Here is an 18,531-nt window from a genome sequence, read left to right on the forward strand (position 1 = left end):
AATTGATGATACCAGCAAATCTGATCCAGCAGATGATGAACAAAAACTTGTGTTTATTGAACCGGAAATGTAGAAAGATGTTTAGAAGAACAGTGCAGTGGAAGAAGCTCAACCGATAGATGAAGAAGATGAAGAATAAGAAGAGGTTATTGCACCAGAACATGTAATACCTAGATATGTAAGGTTAAATCATTTTGAAGACCCGATAATAGGTGACAAGAATGTTGGAGTACAGACTAGAAGGAAAATCAGAGAAAGCTCTTGTCTGATTTCTACAGTTGAACCAAAGACAGTTATAGAAGCTCTTAAGGATGATGATTGGTTAAATGCAATGAATGAAGAACTTGATCAGATTGATAAAAACAACACTTGGTCACTTGTTCCTAGATCTGATAATAAAAAATGTGATTGGTACATAGTGGGTATTTAGAAACAAGTTGAATGAAGATGGAGAAGTTGTTAGAAACAAGGCAAGACTAGTATGCAAAGGGTATGCACAAGAGGAAGGTGAAGATTATGGAGAGACCTTTGCACCGATTTCTAGGATTGAAGGAGTTAGGATTCTACTTGCATTTGCAGATTTTAAAGGCTTTAAAGTCTATCAATTGGATGTAAAGTTAGCATTTCTGAATGGTATTCTTGAAGAAGAGGTGTATATTGAACAATTGAATGGGTTTGCATTGACAAAAGATAAGGATATGGTATGCAAACTGCATAAGGCATTATATGGACTGAAGCAAGCACCAAGGGAATGGTTTGAAAGACTTCATGCACATCTAATAAAGATAGGATTTTAGAGAACTAGTGAGGACATCAATATTTATTTGAAGACAGAAGGAAAAAAGATGTTGATTGCAGAAGTATTTGTTGATGACATCATATTTGGAGGAAATGATGATATGAGTATGACTTTTGTAGATGAGATGAAGAAAGAATTTGAGACTTCTCTTATAGGTGAGATAAAAAAATTTATTGGATTGTAGGTCCAACAACTGAAAGGTGGAATTTTTATCTGTCAGTCCAACTATGTGAAGGAAGTATTAAAGACCTTTGGAATGGAAGGTTGTAAACCAGTTGGAACACCTATGGTTACCAGTTGTAGATTTCCAAAAGAGGATGATTCACCCTCTGTGGATGAGAAGGAGTACATGTCCATGATTGGAAAATTGCACTATGTTGTTCATAGTAGACCTGATATTGCCCATGCAGTTGGTTTAGTAGCAAGATTTCAGAAGATCCCTAAGGAGACACATATGACAACAATGAGGAGGATATTCAGATATATTAGAGGGACAGTTGATTATGGATTATGGTATCCATACATAGGCAATTTCTCTTTGTAGGTATTCATTGATGTTGATTGGGTAGGGAATGTAGATGATTGGAAGAGCACAACTGGTGGAGCATTCTTTCTAGGTGGAAGACTGGTATCTTCTACCAATAAGAAATAGACTTGTATATCTTAGTCTATAGCTGAAGCGGAATATGTGGCCACATCCATGAATTGTACACAAGCTATTTTGGATGAGACATGTCTTGGAAGGATTCAAGCAAGATATGATAGAACCGATGATTATACATTGTGATAATACTAGTGCTATAAACTTTTCTAAGAACCCAGTACTGCATTCAAGGACTAAACATATGGAATTGAAGTATCACTTTCTGAGAGAAAGAGTACAAGAAAAGAAAGTGTGATAGGAGCATGTATCAAGTAAAGAGCAATTGACATATATATTCACAAAGCCATTGCCTAAGGCTACCTTTGAATATATCAAAGGTAAGTTAGGGGTTATACCCCTACCCAAGATCAACTTGGATGCTAGTGAAGCATCAATCCAGTGGATTCATTGAATATCTTTTGTTAGGGTTTCAATCAGATCCGAAGCAAATATGAACTAACAATTATATGCAGATTTAAATACAAAAGATAAAGAAATTAAATAGGACACAAATAACATAGAGATTTAACGTGGTTCACCCAGAATGGGTTACGTCCACCATACACAGCCGTCCAATCTTTCTTATTATCCAGCAAAAATAGTACATCAACCTTACAATGCCTTAAGCATCCCAACCGCTTATAACATGCGTTTTTAGGGCAACAAACAAAGTCGGCCTTTTTAGGGTTTTATTACAATGTCGGTTTTCATCAACGAAAAACGACAATTTTTTTTTTCTCAGGGGCTGCTGCCCCCGAACCCCGGCAAGGATACATGCTAAGTGTACAATACTTTGCTGATCAGTCAACACATTTCAACAATCTCCCATGGAGACTAATCAGGCTCCACACCGAACAATCTCCCACTTGGAGACTGATACTACATGACACCACTGTACATGCAACATCCGTTGGATAAAACACTAGGACTTGACTGGTATAAATTCCACAATTATCAATCAAGAAGACCAACAGAAACTGATGAAGAAATCAACTTCTCTTGTAGAACTGCCTTTGTGAACATATCGGCAGGATTCTCACTTGTGTGAATCTTCTCAAGCCATAATTGACCCTCCTCCAAAATAGTCCGGATGAAGTGGTACCTGAGCTGAATGTGCTTTGTCCTTGAATGAAAAGCAGAGTTCTTTGCAAGATGAATGGCACTCTGACTATCAGTATACAATGGGCTATCCTTCTGTGTCTGACCCAATTCCTCCAGAAAACATTGTAACCAAATCATCTCCTTGCTGGCTTCTGTAGCAGCAACATACTCAGCTTCAATGGTTGAAAGTGCAACAACCTTTTGCAGCCTAGAAACCCAACTGACTGCAGTTCCCCCTATAGTAAAAACATACCCTGTAGTACTCCTTCGTGAATCAATATCACCCACCAGATCAAAGTCAACAAATCCACTTAGAGCAGCATTAGATCCTTTGAAACATAATGCCTTCGTAGTAGTTCCTTTCAAATACCGAAGAATCCATTTCACAGCATTCCAATGTTCCATACCTGGATTACTCATAAACCTGCTCACAACTCCCACTGCATGTGCAATATCTGGCCTTGTACATACCATTGCATACATCAGACTGCCAACAACTGATGAATATAGGATGTTAGACATTTTATTAACCTCTTCCTATGCCTTTGGGCACATCTCCTTAGTCAATTTGAAATGACTAGCCAAAGGTGTACTAACTGCTTTTGCATCTTGCATGTTAAATCTTTTCAACACCTTCTTTATATACTCACTTTGGGACAAATTCAAGGTTCTATTTTTCCTGTCTCGTGTAATCCTCATACCGAGAATTTGCTTAGCTGCACCCAAATCCTTCATAGCAAATGACCTAGCTAATTTCTGTTTAAGATCATTTATATGTTGCATGTTAGACCCAACAACAAGCATGTCATCAACCTAAAGCAACAAGATAATATAACTGCCATTATCAAATCTCTTAAAATATACACAATGATCAGAATGACATCTATGATAGCCGTGTTCAGCCATGAAACTATCAAATTTTAAATACCATTTTCGGGGTGCTTGCTTTAGGCCATACATACTTTTCTTCAACCTGCACACCAAGTTCTCCTTACCTTTGACCTCATATCCCTGTGGTTGCAACATGTAAATTTCCTCCTCCAAATCTCCATGGAGAAAAGCTGTTTTGACATCTAATTGTTCAAGATGTAAATCATCTGCAACTACAAGACTAAGTACAGTTCTAATTGAAGTCATTTTTACTACTGGAGAAAATATTTCATCATAATCTATACCCTTTTTCTGTGCAAAACCTTTTACCACAAGTCTGGCCTTATATCTTTTCTGACCTCCTTCCTCCTCCTTCAGCCGATAAACCCATTTGTTAGGCAAGGCTCTTTTTCTTGCAGGTAAAGGGACTAAGTCCCAAGTCTTATTTTTCATCAAGGAGTCCATCTCCTCTTTCATGCCTAGCTGCCAATGTTGTTTGGCATCCACCTGCATTGCTTCTTCATATTCTTCTGGTTCACCAGAATCCGTTAATAAAATAGAATACAAAGAAGGAGAAAATCTTTCAGGGGGTCTACTTGTCCTCGTAGAACATCTAACACTTGCAGGAGTTTGTGGGACAATCTGTTGTTGCTGAGCACCAGGTACCTGTGGCATTTCATTTTCAGGAATCTCATCCAACACCACATATTCTTGTTTGTCCTATTCATGCTTCTTTTCCTGCATCTGTTCTTTATACATAACCTTCTCATTGAATATAACATCTCTACTTCTAATTATTTTCTTATTTTCAAAATCCCATAACCGATAGCCATATTCACCTATCCCATATCCAATGAAGGTACATTTCTGAGATTTAGCATCAAGCTTGGTTCTGTTTTCTTTATCAACATGGACAAAAGCTTTGCAACCAAAAGTTTTTAGAAAAGAATAATTTACCTTTTTACCAGTCCATGCCTCCTCTGGAATACCACCATCCAAAGGGGTTGAAGGTCCTCTATTTATCAAATAGACAACAATATGTACAACATCTGCCCAAAAATGTAAGGGCAATCCAGCATGCAATCTCATGCTCCTCGTACGTTCCATGATGGTCCTATTCATTCTCTCTGACACACCATTTTCCTGTGGAGTTTCTGGAACTATCTTCTACTTTCAAATCCCATTTAAGGAACAGTAATCTTCAAATGCTTTGCTGCAATACTCACCTCCATTGTCCGATCTGAGACACTTCAACTTTTTTCCCATCTCATTCTCAACCAAAGCTTTCCATTTCTTAAAAGTTTCAAAAACATCTTATTTTTGTTTTAGGAAATATACCCATGTTTTTCTGGTTGAGTCATCAATAAAATAACATAATAACAAGAGCCACCAAGAGATGATACCTGAGCTGGTCCCCATACATCTGAATGTACAAGCTCTAACTTCTCACTCTTCTTCTCTTTCCCAACCTTGAGAAATCTGACTCTTTTTTGTTTACCATAGACACAGTTTTCACAGAACTCTAAATCAATCTTCTTTAGTCCTGGCAATAGATTTTTGGAGTGAAGGATTTTCATCCCTTTCTCACTCATGTGCCCAAGCCTATGGTGCCACATTATTGAATATGTTCTTGCAACATTTATTGTTGTTGTCCCTGCAGTAACTTTATCTGTAGTAGCTAAGGTAGAGTAAGTGTTACCAGTACACAGATATAATGTGCCTACCTTCGCACCTTTAGCTACTACTAATGATCCTTTAGTGACCTTCCACATATTGTCTGAGAAGGTAACTATGCAACCTTCACTACCTAGTTGCCCTGCAGAAATTAAATTTCTTCTTAAATTAGGAACATGTCTTACCTCCTGCAGAAACCAGTCATTACCATTCTGCAACTTGATCTTTATCTTTCCTTTTCCAACAATTTGACAGGGCTCATCATCACCCAAATATACCTGTCCAAAATCACCTTGAACATAATCTAGAAAATATTTTCTATGGGGTGTAGCATGAAATGAAGCCCCATAATCTATTACCCAGGAATCATTAACATTATCCAAACATAAGATTAAAGCATCTTGTAAAGTATTACTTGCAATATTAGCTTCCTTACTGTCATTTTCATTTTTGTCTCCTTCTTTGTTTTTCTGAGACCAATAGTATTTCTTTAGATGACCAGGCTTTCCGCAGTACCAGCAATCTTTCTTTCCTCTAGATTGAGAGCGTCCTTTCTTTGACTTCCCTCGTGACTTCTCATTCCCAGGGCCTTTTCCTCTTTCCTTTGATTTTCCTCTGTTCTCCACATTCAAAACACTACCCGATGATGTTGGAGTCTCACCTGTGCTTTTCCTTCACATTTCCTCGCTTAGGATAACACCAACAATATCATCAAATACCAAAGTATTTTTACCAGAGACAAAGTTACTTACAGCCATAACCAAGCTATTCCAGCTTTCTGGCAAAGAACATAAAATCAAGAGAGCCCTAACCTCTTCTGCAAAGGTAATTTTTACCGAAGACAATTGACTGGTAATTGTATTAAATTCATTTAAGTGCTCCACTACAGATCCTCCCTCACTCATTTTCAAATTAAACAAACGCTTCATAAGAAATACCTTATTCGAAGCCGAGGGTTTCTCATACAACTTAGCCAATGTTGCCATCAAATCTACAGTCGTTTTTGCTTCTATTATATTGAATGCTACAGACGACGCAAGGCACAATCGAATGGATCCCAGTGCCTTTCTATCTAAAATGTCCCACTCTTCATCTGATATTGTGGTTGGTTTCTTTGCCTTTCCTTCCAATGGCCGCCACAAATCCTTTTGATACAGGTAATCCTCCATCTGCATTTTCCATAACTGATAATTCTGGCCATTAAACTTTTCGACCTTGAATTTGGAATCCTCCATTGCTCCCACTCAAATCTGAAAGTCCTGCCAATTTACAGAAAACCTCGCTCTGATACCAATTGTTAGAGTTTCAATCAGATCTGAAGCAAATATGAACAAACAATTATATGCAGATTTAAATACAAAAGATAAAGAAATAAAACAGGACATAGATAACATAGAGATTTAACGTGGTTCACCCAGAATGGGTTACGTCCACCATACACAGCCGTCCAATCTTTCTTATTATCCAGCAAGAATAGTACATCAACCTTACAATGCCTTAAGCATCCTAGCTGCTTATAACATGCATTTTTAGGGCAACAAACAAAGTCGGCCTTTTTTGGGTGTTATTACAATGTCAGTTTTCATCAACGAAAAACGACAAATTTTTTTTTCTCGGGGGCTGCCGCCCTCGAACCCCCGCGAGGATACATGCTAAGTGTACAGTACTTTGTTGATCAATCGCCACATTTCAACATCTTTCACTATGGATTGATGAGAAGTGGGATACTCCTTAGGGGGAGTAGTTGAGATGATGAAAGAAGATGCCTTTGCACCTTTGACGTTGTTGTCAAAGGGGGAGAAGAAATGTAATAGTCATGGGGATAAGAGCAATAAGGAGTAGAGGAGAAGAACTGATGACCAGACAGTGATATAACAGGTTTCATGATGAGATTTCGGTGCTGCAGTTTTTGGTGTTGCCATCAATGCCAAAGGGGGAGATTGTTGGCATGTTGGCATAATTAATGGAGATGATGGTGTACTTGTAAAGGATTGTTGGTCATGACATATTGATGGACTATTGGTGATGATATAATTATGATATGATGCTTGTTGATCAATTATTTGTGTTGTCATTCATGGCAACCATATTTGTCCCTGTTTGTTTATGCTTGGTATGCCATCTAAATCTACTGGTTAAGTCTAACTAGTAATGGATTGAATTGGATTGAGCTGGAAAGCAAAACTTCCAAGTAATAGTGAACCGATAAGCAAGAACAGAGAAGGAGATGGTTGTGGTAGTGATCCGTGTTGAGTTAGGTGTTGCGGTTTGGAATGTGTTCTTATGACATCATAAGGAGTCTATGAATTGAACCACTTCATGTTTGGAGAACCGGAAGTCATATTAAAAAAAAAAATAGTATTTGAAAGCAATTTTGAGTAATCAATTGGTTATCTCTAGCATTTGTTGCCCACTTTCAGAGAGATCTAAAAAGTAAGACCAATAGATAAATCTATTCCTACACATAAGCATGCACATGTTAAACTCCTATTGTTAACTATTTCATTGGAAGTGAAATAATACTTAACTAGGGCATTTCTAATGCCACACAAACAATCCATTTCCGATAATTGAAGGGGAAGATAAGGTAATCTCACCCAAAGGAAGGCAAAAGAGAAAGTCTTGATCTGGGGATCAAAATAAACTTTCCAAGGATTCATGCATATGACTTCTCCTTAAAATATCCAAGGGCCAAATTTTAGCACCAAATCCATATCTTTGGTGGAATCAAATTCTAGGATAAAAAACCTTCAGGCAAAAGGATAAATACAAATTTCCACTTTCATATACTCCTTCCAATTTAGTGTGATCCAAGAGTATAATTCACACAATCTAGGCCATGATTTTATCAATCTATAGATGAGAACATGTTTTTGCAAATAGTCCTCTTTGACATAGGAAAAAATGTCCAAGCTAACCTCAAGAATATGCATTGAGTGTCAAACATGGGGAGAGGACAAACCTTGTTACCATTCACATTTGAAGGATTAACACCATTTAATAAGGTTACAAGAGGATAATTGAGGGATAACTATCTCCTCACGACCCGAATCACAGTGACTAGAGGCCGTAATGTCCGTGAAGTTATGTGTGTGACCCATGTCTAGTGTACCATTGCCTTTATTTGACCAAAAAATGGGCCTTTATCATGGGTCAAGTAGTTGTTGAGGGGGGTTTTGAAGACACAACCCATAATGACATGCACTAAATCCAACAAGTTCCCTTCCATCCTTGCGTAGATGTTGTGGGCTAGGGTTATGATGACAAGAAGGAGCATACCATGAAGGGTTCTGTCCCTAGCACCACTGCACAAAGTTGCCTTAAAATTCAATCAGCTAGTCGAATGTGATCTTAAACCCCCTCTTGATAGGCCATGAAAACGCTCGAGTTGGCATTTTTGGGGAATTCTTCACCCTACCATGAAGATCAATGTTAGGAGAGAGAGCAACATTCACAATTATGGGAGTAGAGTGCAACATTTTAGGAGAGTTTTTAGAAATGCATTTGTGTATTTCTTAAATAACATGTTAAAGGGAATATTTTTCGCAAGGGAGGATCTTGCGTTTTAGGATTTCTCTAACTTATTTGACAAATAAAATACTTAAATATCAATTATAGATTCTTATGTACACGATGTATTCGTAGACAAATTTTTGAGGTGACTTTCCTTTGCCAATGTCTTCCCTATTCTACGCCTAAATAGAAACTTCAAAATAGGATATGGGCATTTTTAGCACATATGAGGGCATTTTAATAACTTATTAGAGATATGAGGGATAATGAGAGCTTGCCAAAAGTTCTTGTGGTACCAAGAACCTCCCGAAGCCTCGATAGTTCTTGGTGTTCATTCTAATAGTTCTCAAAAACCTTCAACCCATGATATCTTTTCTCAACTAGCATCCCCATGGCCTATGAAAAAGTGAGGACTTTGAAATAGCATATGGGTATTCACCATTGTTGAAAGGATATCTCTATCAAATGTCATAGTTGCAAGTGCTCTAGCAGACATGAATACAAAATGTGAAATCATAGATAAAGTGTGTAAATAGTTTGACATAATGCATCATATGATTCTTGTTCCATTGAGGGTTTGGATTACAATAATGATAGTGTTGCTAAATCGACAAGTGTAAACTTATAGTTGAAAAATTGTTTTCCCCTTTGCTTGTGGGGTTTAAGGACTTCCATCGCAGTTTAGGGCCGAAATCTCAACATCGTGGCTTTGAAAATGTAAGGAAGTGGTTTGTCAAGGACAACATAACAACAATTTGGGCACCAAGACATTTGCATGCTTGACAAATTTGGATTTTTATATCTTAGGTGGATGTTGTGTTAAAGGTTTTGTATCTAGGCCTACATTTGGAAGTGGAAGGGCTTTAGCTAAGGGATACTTTCATTTCACCAATGCCTTCTTATAATCCAGAGAAGCAGGAAGCCCTCTTGCACAACAAATAATGATATGATTGAAGATAAATATAATAAAGTTTTGGTTTTGGATGACATTAGGTCATATTCTCATATTGAATATATGTTTTAAGAATCCAAGAAGATTTGATACAAGAGGACTAAAATTTGTTGATGCATTGACTGAAGTACTATATGATACATGTGCACCTAAAATAAGCATACCACTTGTTAATTTCACATCATTGAAGTGTGTTATTTCTTCTGAAATGATGAACTAATCTATTTGACAATCCTTCCACTACAAAGTCTTTTGTACTAGGGTATGATAGGAATTGAGGAGAAGGTTGAATGATAGCACAATAGCATCCCAACTCCATGACCTTCTCAAAATGAAGAATTTAGTGTACTATACAATAACACAGTTATTTATCTTCTCATGGTTGGATGTCCTCACATTGAAATGTATTTAATAATAATTTAGGGTGGCAGGTTACAATGGATAGCTATAGAGTAATTTGTATGTTTCTCCTCGAGGATAGAATCAAATCTTCTTTATAAATGCACAATCCAACAACAACAACAACAACAACAAATTAGTTTCTATAATAATTGTTTGCAAAATCAGACAACAGACAAACACTCTTGTTAATTTCACATCATTTGAACGTGCTAGTTCTTTTGAAATGACAAAACTAATCTATTTGGCAATCCTTCCACTACGATGTCTTCTATACGATGGTACAACAAGAATTAAAGAGAAGGCTGCAAGGTAGCATGATAGTATCCCAAGTCCATGCCCTTCTCAAAATGAAGAATTGAATGTACTAATAATTACAATGACAAAGTTCTTTATCTTCTCATGGTTGGATGTCCTCGCATTGAAATGTATTTAATAATGGTTTAGGGTGAAAGGTTACAATAGACAATTGGAGAGCAATTTGTATGATTCTCCTTGATGATAGAATCAAATCTTAACTTTATGAATGTACAACGCAATCAATGTATTGTGACGATAATAATAATAATAATAATAATGATAATGATAATGATAAAATTGTATAGGTCTACACATATCTTAAGAGTTAAAATGCTTTCTCACATTGCTCCGTCTACTCGACCTTCTCCCTCTTCCTTTGAAGAGAATTAATAGGATGGGCAAATTAATAAACCAAAACACATAACAAGATGGCTAATAGCAATATGAAACTACTTGTACTCCTTACACAAATTCTCCCCCACCTCTACATAAAAAAATATAACATTAATTAGATTAACCCTTCCATAATTATAATTATAATCATGCCAAATGGATTACTTGCTAATTATTAGATTAACTTCGACACATAGAACTCAAAGAATGAGCTCGATAAATCACATTACATTTAGAAGTAGAACATGAATAAAATCGGAAGTGGATAAACGGCTGAGGGGTTTAGTCGATACGAAAGGCAATGGCAATGGCAATGACGAGCGCTGTGCATTTGCCTGTTAGAGGTATGTCAATGGTCGACAGCAGCAGCAGGTGCTCCCTTGGATTCACATCAGCATCAATTAGTATTTCATGTAAGAAGAAGAGCCCATTTAGATTGAGAGTGGCAGCTGCAAAAGCGTCATCTTCTACCTTGGAAGCAGCCCAGGAAGAGGAGCAACAGGCATTTGTTACTCCCCCACTGAAGGAAAAATATTTTTCAAAGGTGGTTCCTATTCTACAGCAGGAGTTCAAGTACACCAACAAGATGCAGATGCCCAAGATAATAAAAGTAGTTGTAAACTGTGGAATAGGGGATGCCAACCAGAATGCCAAGGCACTTGAATCATCCATGAAAGACATAGCTCTGATAACAGGGCAGAGGCCTTGTAAGACCAGAGCTAAAAAATCCATTGCCAACTTCAAGATCAGAGAGGGTGTGCCTTTGGGTCTTGCCGTCACACTTCGAGGAAACTTGATGTGGAATTTCTTGGACAGGCTTATTAATTTGGCATTCCCCAGGACGAGGGATTTTGAAGGCGTGAATCCTAATAGCTTCGATGGGCATGGAAATTATAGTGTGGGTATCAAAGAACAGTTTGTGTTTCCGGAGATTGTGTATGAGACCAAAGTGGGTGGGGTAAGGGGAATGGATATTTGCATTGTAACTTCTGCAACTAAAGATAATGAGGCTCAAAAACTCTTAGCTTTGTTGGGGATGCCATTCCGTGACGGAGATGCAGCACCAATCAGATTTTAGAGGTGGGCAAGGTTTATGATTTAGCATGTCTTTAATGTATCCTCTCACCTCTTCTGTAATTTGTTTTAGTGTCCAAAACGTGGAGGATATTGGGTTTTTTCTAAGATTTTAACAGAAATTGTGTATCAACACGTAAGAACCCATTTTGCCCAGACTAAAGTTGGCTTAAGTTTTTGCTAGAAATATTTTTATGTTTTAACTTTGCTATAATTTATTTTTGTTACAATAGCCTGAAAATTACCACATATAGATACTTGGTCTGGTGTTCTTAAAGAAACCCCCTGTCAAAGGCGCATGCAAGAACTCATTTTTCCAAGTTTAGAGTTGGCCAAAAGTTCTTTCTAAATCTATTTGACAGACAAAGCTTTTCAGATTAATAAGATTTGGAAACATTATGAACACGAGCTGCGATGCAGCTGGAGTCCCTGCCTTTTGTCAGAAATGAGAAATTTGTTCTATGTTTAAATCATTTATAGGCCTTAGTACAGTATCTGTTTAAAGCTTTGAAAAATTAGCAAATTAAATTATGTGCAAACAGGAAATGCAAGAAACATTCACATTCGCTTGACATATAAATCCAAGTAAATGACACTAGCCATGCTTGAAATTTCGACAATTAGATCAAATGTTACCAATGTTGTTTTGAAGGTTGTGCATTTTAGTACTTTAGTACATATCTAAGCAAGAAACATTTCAAATTAAAACAAAAACGTGACAAAAAAATGATATCATAGTAGCTGGAAATGATTGAAAATGCTGATCAGTAACTACCAACTCTGTTGCTATAGGAAACAGAGTACAAAGTTTGCAGTTGAAAAGAGCTAGAAATGAGTATGTTCATCCAATTTCAAATTTGTAACAAAATCATTTTAGCATATATAGAAATTAAATTCACTCTTATGCTAGAGCCATGGAGCAAAGAGCTAATGGTCTCATGTTCTTTGACAAATTTAGATGAAGGACAAGTTAAAGTTACTAGAATCACTTTGCATCTTAATTAAGAGAACAATTACTTTAGGAACAAGATGCATAGGTGTCAATGAATTCTTCTGCTCCATAACTATTTGAATAGCATTTAAGCCCTTCAGTCCTTGCATTGTAGACCTCTTGATCATTTTGAGCTCCTGCAATCATTTGCTACTGTCGTGCCAGAACCTGCTGCATCCTTGTCTCTACTGTACCCTATACATCATTGAACCAAATGAAGACAATGACTGTAAAAACCAAATTATGGGTGGTTAAGAATAAACTAGACTGTCAACCTTCACTTTCAAGTGCCTGAATTTAACTTCCTTGGATATGATATTTGAATTGAAAAACTGTTGAAATCCATAAGAATACAAGCAGCAACAGAAAATATTATCTCATGCAAGATCGTAAAAAACTAGTGATCTTCATTGTAATATGTAGAATACTTAAAGCGCATTATGATCTCCTTTCGTGCCACTTTACTAGAGCTTGCGATTATTAGGTTTGCATGAGCAAATATTGAATCTCCAAGACCCTCAAGCTACATATGCCTTGAAATGAGTTGTATATAATCAGGACAAGTTTCTTTTGTTCACAATACTCAAAACTATTATAGTTAGATACTGTAGTATTCTAGCGAATGTCTTGCCAATGACAATGGTCTTCATATTTACAAAATTAGAAATTGCTTTCAATCATCAATTCAGGGGCTCTCTTCTGCTTTGCATAAATTAGTTCAAGTACATTTTGATGGGAAAGTAGTGAACCACTGAAGACTATGCGTTGAACCTATTGGAGTTCTTTTTCATTAAATGTCTTTGGATGGAGAACTGATACATTAATTTTCAGAATACCATGCATTGAATCTATTGGATCATCTTTTCATTTTGGCTTTAGATGGATAATCAATTCGTTATTCTTCAATCTGTTAATTGTGACTGTAAACCATGCTTTGTTTTGCTCTTTAAGCTATATGGTATACTTCCTTTCCTGTAGCTCCTGTAGAACATCTTGTGTTTGATAATTATGATATAATAATAATTCTGCTGTTATTTAATGTAGTACTGAATTTACAGCAAGAGTGGTCTGCAGAAGCAATACAGATGAAGGTTGAATCTAGTGTAGAGAACTACCATGCAGGCTACGGGCATGATCAAAAACTTGATTGAGATTAATAAAAAATTACAGTCAAAGTTTCTTGACATGATACAAAATCGATTGTGTCCAATATCTGATGATGTTAAGTCAAAGAAAATGAAGTCTGCTTTTGACAGCACATGAAAAACGTGTAATGAATTTAACATTATATAATACAAATTTCTTTACATTATAAATATTATTAATTGCTTATATCTCCAGCACCCTCTAGCCATACACAATTTGAGCGTATTTAGTTGCCTAGGTTAGGAGCATCACAAAATGAGGCTTTGTTAAGCTTTGTTCTAGTGGGGATTGCCTCTCCAAAGAATACAGGGGCTGTGTTTGTAGTAACAAGCAGGTCTGTCAACTGGCTAGATTGCATTTGCTAGTGTACTTTGGGCGTATGCAAAAGTGGGAGTGGTGGAACAGGATATGGGCAGGGAACAAAGCATTAGGAATATAAGAATAGGATCCAATTTTGTGTGGAGGAATGGAGTGATGGTATGTTCTGTAGAGTATCAACTGTACATTCAGGACAAGAAGACTCCCAAGACAAAATAGCCATGCATAGGCAGTAGATACTCGGTTCTGAGTATCATGTAGTTCAAGAAGAGACATTGAAACAAGAAGAGTGTTTGACTTTGTGCCAATGTAAGGAAAGAGAATATGGGATTTTGGTAGAACTGAAGAGAGATGAAAATGTGAGAATTTATTCCAATGCGAGCAAAGAGAGTATGAGAATGAGCTACACGGAAAGTTGGATTTCCTAGTTTTTTTTACAGGTATAACTATTTTTTGTTGGCATTTGGAAAACATTGTGGCAGAAGTGGGCAAAGTAGAACATGATATAAGTAGTCACGAACACTGCCGCAAATCATGTCAGTGAAAGGTGTTAAATTTAGTGATCAGATTAGATAGATAGGAAATCAAACACAATTGCACAGAATGTACCCTGGGAAAACCTTCCTCTTGAAGGTGAAAAACCCAGCAATGAAGTATGTCTTTATTATCTCAACTATGGCAAGTGACTTTACAAAGAATTTGCTTCACACTTGAAGCTATATATGAATGGCAACAATCCAGAATAAACGATCTGCTATGGAAATCTGTCTTCCTTAGTTAATTCACAAACCGCTGTAGATAGTCTTCTATCTGCTGTAGATGAATATCAACGGACTGCTGAGTGAATGATATGAACTGCTATAGATAGAACACAATCTTGATGAAGATGATATGTATACGATCTGCTTGTATGTGAAGAATAGATACCGATCTGCTGTAGAAGATCACGAACTGCAGAAGAATATTAATATGCTGATCAAGGAATATGATTCGCTTGTATGTTGATTCGATGCCTTGGAAGTGAGAGGGGACCGAACTATATACCCATGCATGGATGATGCCAAACAACACGTCTCCTCCATAGGTCGGCTTCTTATTAAACAATCATGTCTCTTCATTGGAGATCGGTTATATTTTAACCAACACGTCTTTTAAACCAAGGATGGCGGGTTAGTTATAAATGCAATTACAAAATACAATGTTGATAAGAATTAATATTAAATCAAACATTGTTAAATGTGTAAGGCCGGTAGGCCATTCACACATTTTCATTTGCTATGTCGGCCTGAAGGATCCGACCATAGCTATCACATTAACAAAAATAATCTACTAATGGAGGAGCACCTGGCTATTTAATATCTGAGGGTACAGGAAAAACGAAGTGGTTTAGGTCCATGAGCAATTTTGTATTGCCAAATACAGGAAAAAGAGAGATGAGAGGATATTGGTTCTGTACAGGTTTTCTGTCTCTGGAAATAAATGTAATATTTGGATCAGTGAAAAGACTTAAAAAATTGTTCCAGTTAATGTGGATAGCACCTCTGCTGTTGTGCAAGACTTCTTAGTTGTTGCATAAGCATTTTTAGTGGCTGCACAAAATTCCTATGGCACTGCATAACTCTTAGTTGTTGTGCAACTGGTTTCTAGTTGTTGTGCAACCAGTTCCTAGTTGTTGTGGAATTTTTGGACTGGCTGGATTTGTTTAATTCGGTCTGGACTTCTTTCAATTTCTATAGAAATTTTACCAGTCTTTTTGAAAATTCTGGATTTCCAGCTTTTTTTGGACATCTCCAATGTATGGAATGTCTCAAACATGGCAACTATTTCAATCACTATTACTAACAATCTTGATTATTTGTCTGAGTATACTCCAAGTTGGAACTGTTGAAAATGGCAAAGATGCAATATATCTCAAACTTCTCATGTTCAGATGCCCTATAAAGATGAAGTCTGCATTTGCCATTGTTGATGATGGTGGCGAATAGGTTTAGAGTTTTGCAAAGCAACTAGATTCAGAAATGGATACATTGGGTCATTTAGTTACCGAGGAGAATTGGTGGAGCTAAGAACCAACAATTTACCATGTTCATACAACAACTGTAAATAGCCCTTTCCAGGGGTTGTGTGATGCGACGAACACTGTGGTTGAGAGAACCACTGATCCATGTTTTTGGCTGCACATGACAAACATAATTGTTAGCAAGTAGAATTAGTTTAATACCCTGTTCTACGTTCTAGACCATGATCTAAATCCTAAATTCAATCTTGAGGACAAACATGGCAACTATTTCAATCACCATTACTAACAATCTTAAGTAGTTGTCTGAGAATACTCCAAGTTGGAACTTTTGAAAATGGCAAAGATGCAATATGTCTCAAACTTCTCATGTTCAGATGCCTTATAAAGATGAAATCTGCACTTGCCAATGTTGATGATGGTGGTGAATAGGTTTATGAAAAGCAACTAGATTCAGAAATGGATACACTGGGTCATTTAGTTACTGAGGAGAATTGGTGGAGCAAAGAACCAACAATTTACCATCTTCATACTACAACAACCGTAAATAGCCCTTTCCAGGGGTTCTGTGCTGGGATGAACACTGTGGTTGACAGAACCATTGATATCATTTGAGGTGAGATGTCCAGATAACCACGAATATTCCAAATATTATTGTCATGAGCATTCCGTGATGTATTTTGTAGGATTGATCAGCTTTTTTAAATCCCAATGATTTACTTGTAATCTTGATGTTTCTTCAGTTGTTTTTGATTTGGCTGAAAAGTGTAGACTGTCTGCGATTTGATTCACGCAGGTTTCTCTCTTCCTTGATTCAAGAGGGCACAATTTTCACTAGCATTTTTGTAAACTATAATTATAATGTCTAATGCTTTGCACTCTATTTTGGTAGTCTCAAGATTGGCATAGTGCAAGGATTGGTATAAGCCCATGTTAGCTGTTGTTGGAGTAGAGTCTTTCCCTTTTAACTGGGCATGGCACTTACAGAGGTGAGGTTTTAAAAATGTGAACAGGCATTTACAGTAGACATGCCATGTGCGAGAGATGAATTAAATAATCTTAAAGCCCAAAGGAAATAAATGGAACTTTGGAAAAACAAGAGACTGTTGAGCTTGCAGAAACTGAATTCCCAAAAGAAACAGATTCTATAGAGGTTGCAGAAACTGAAAATGTGAAGGAAACTAAATTTTGTTAGTTGCATCGCAAATAATAACCTTTGATGAGGGTATGGTTCAGAAGAATGAGTTAACACCCACCACATCTTGGGAGCTACACGTTGCAGGGGGTAGCACAAACAAGAGAGATGAATCCATGAAAAGAAAACAGCCAACTTTGAAACAATTAAAAGCACAGATACGTTACAAAACATAGTCTACTCTGTATTTTAGGGCAAAGATGCACAAATAATACCATACAGCCATCAAAGTAGGAAACAGACATTTATGTGGCAAATAGGATATGAAACTTACAGAAAAAGGTTTCTCTAAAAGTCCATAACAAAGATCAACACCAATCTCTCCACAGCTGCTGCTTCACCCTGTTCACAATAAACAATTTAAAAAAAAAAATATTAGGGTTTTCCAGCTACTAAATTCATGAACTGCTAGGCATATATGCAAAATGTGCTACCAGAGACGAGGCACGTGAACCACTTTGCACAATGCCACCTACGCACGAGCAAGGACATGTCCACAGCTGTGAAAAAACTAAAAATTATGCTTCCTTCTGTTTTTGATTTGTTGCCAGAACAATTATTAAATGAAAAAAAAAGTGAAAACTACGGGGAAAAATATCATTGACCAACCAAAAAATGATTTGTATAACGAAATTGGTACAAACCATAGGAGAAAACGGTTGCATACAATTTCTGAGAAATGTATTAGTTGCAAAAAGCACAATAAAAACATTAGTCTCCGCCTAGAGAGGCAGAGACTAATTAAATTTTGAATGTTACTCTGAATGATGCATGATTTTAGTATTGTGCAATGTGCATGAACTGGGTCTAATCTCCCAGTTTGCCTCTTTTGAGTGAGAAAATAGACCTGCACTGTGAAAGAGATTTCTTGATTTCTAGAAGAACAAAATTGCCACGACTGTTAAAAAATAAAAATTACTAAAATCATATCTGCAGAATTTGGAAGCAGCTCATGTTGAAGAGCTAATGTTCTAGTGTAATGTCTCTTTCTAGGATATTTCTGATTTTTGCCCTCAAACATTGATTCCAACTTAAGATGTGATTTGCATTATATTTTATAAATATAAACTTATCCAAAACGATGAAATAATTTATATTTTCAACTTATAATTCTATGAATAATTCTTAAACTAGAATTTATCTTGA

At 36.7% G+C, this 18,531-nt stretch overlaps 1 protein-coding gene across 1 annotated transcript; it reads left to right on the forward strand.

Moving 5' to 3' along the window:
- Positions 1–10,870: 10,870 nt before the first annotated feature.
- On the forward strand, positions 10,871–11,950 carry LOC131073171 (uncharacterized). The gene has a single exon (XM_058009577.2). The coding sequence runs from the start codon at positions 10,946–10,948 to the stop codon at positions 11,720–11,722; it is 777 nt and encodes a 258-aa protein (XP_057865560.2). The 5' UTR covers positions 10,871–10,945; the 3' UTR covers positions 11,723–11,950.
- The last annotated feature ends 6,581 nt before the right edge of the window (positions 11,951–18,531 follow it).

The sequence above is a fragment of the Cryptomeria japonica genome, chromosome 1, assembly GCF_030272615.1.
Source record: "Cryptomeria japonica chromosome 1, Sugi_1.0, whole genome shotgun sequence".
NCBI lineage: Eukaryota > Viridiplantae > Streptophyta > Pinopsida > Cupressales > Cupressaceae > Cryptomeria > Cryptomeria japonica.

Bases quoted from the DNA above. Each gene is read 5' to 3' on its own strand.
- LOC131073171 (XM_058009577.2), top strand. From the start codon at position 10,946: ATGGCAATGGCAATGACGAGCGCTGTGCATTTGCCTGTTAGAGGTATG.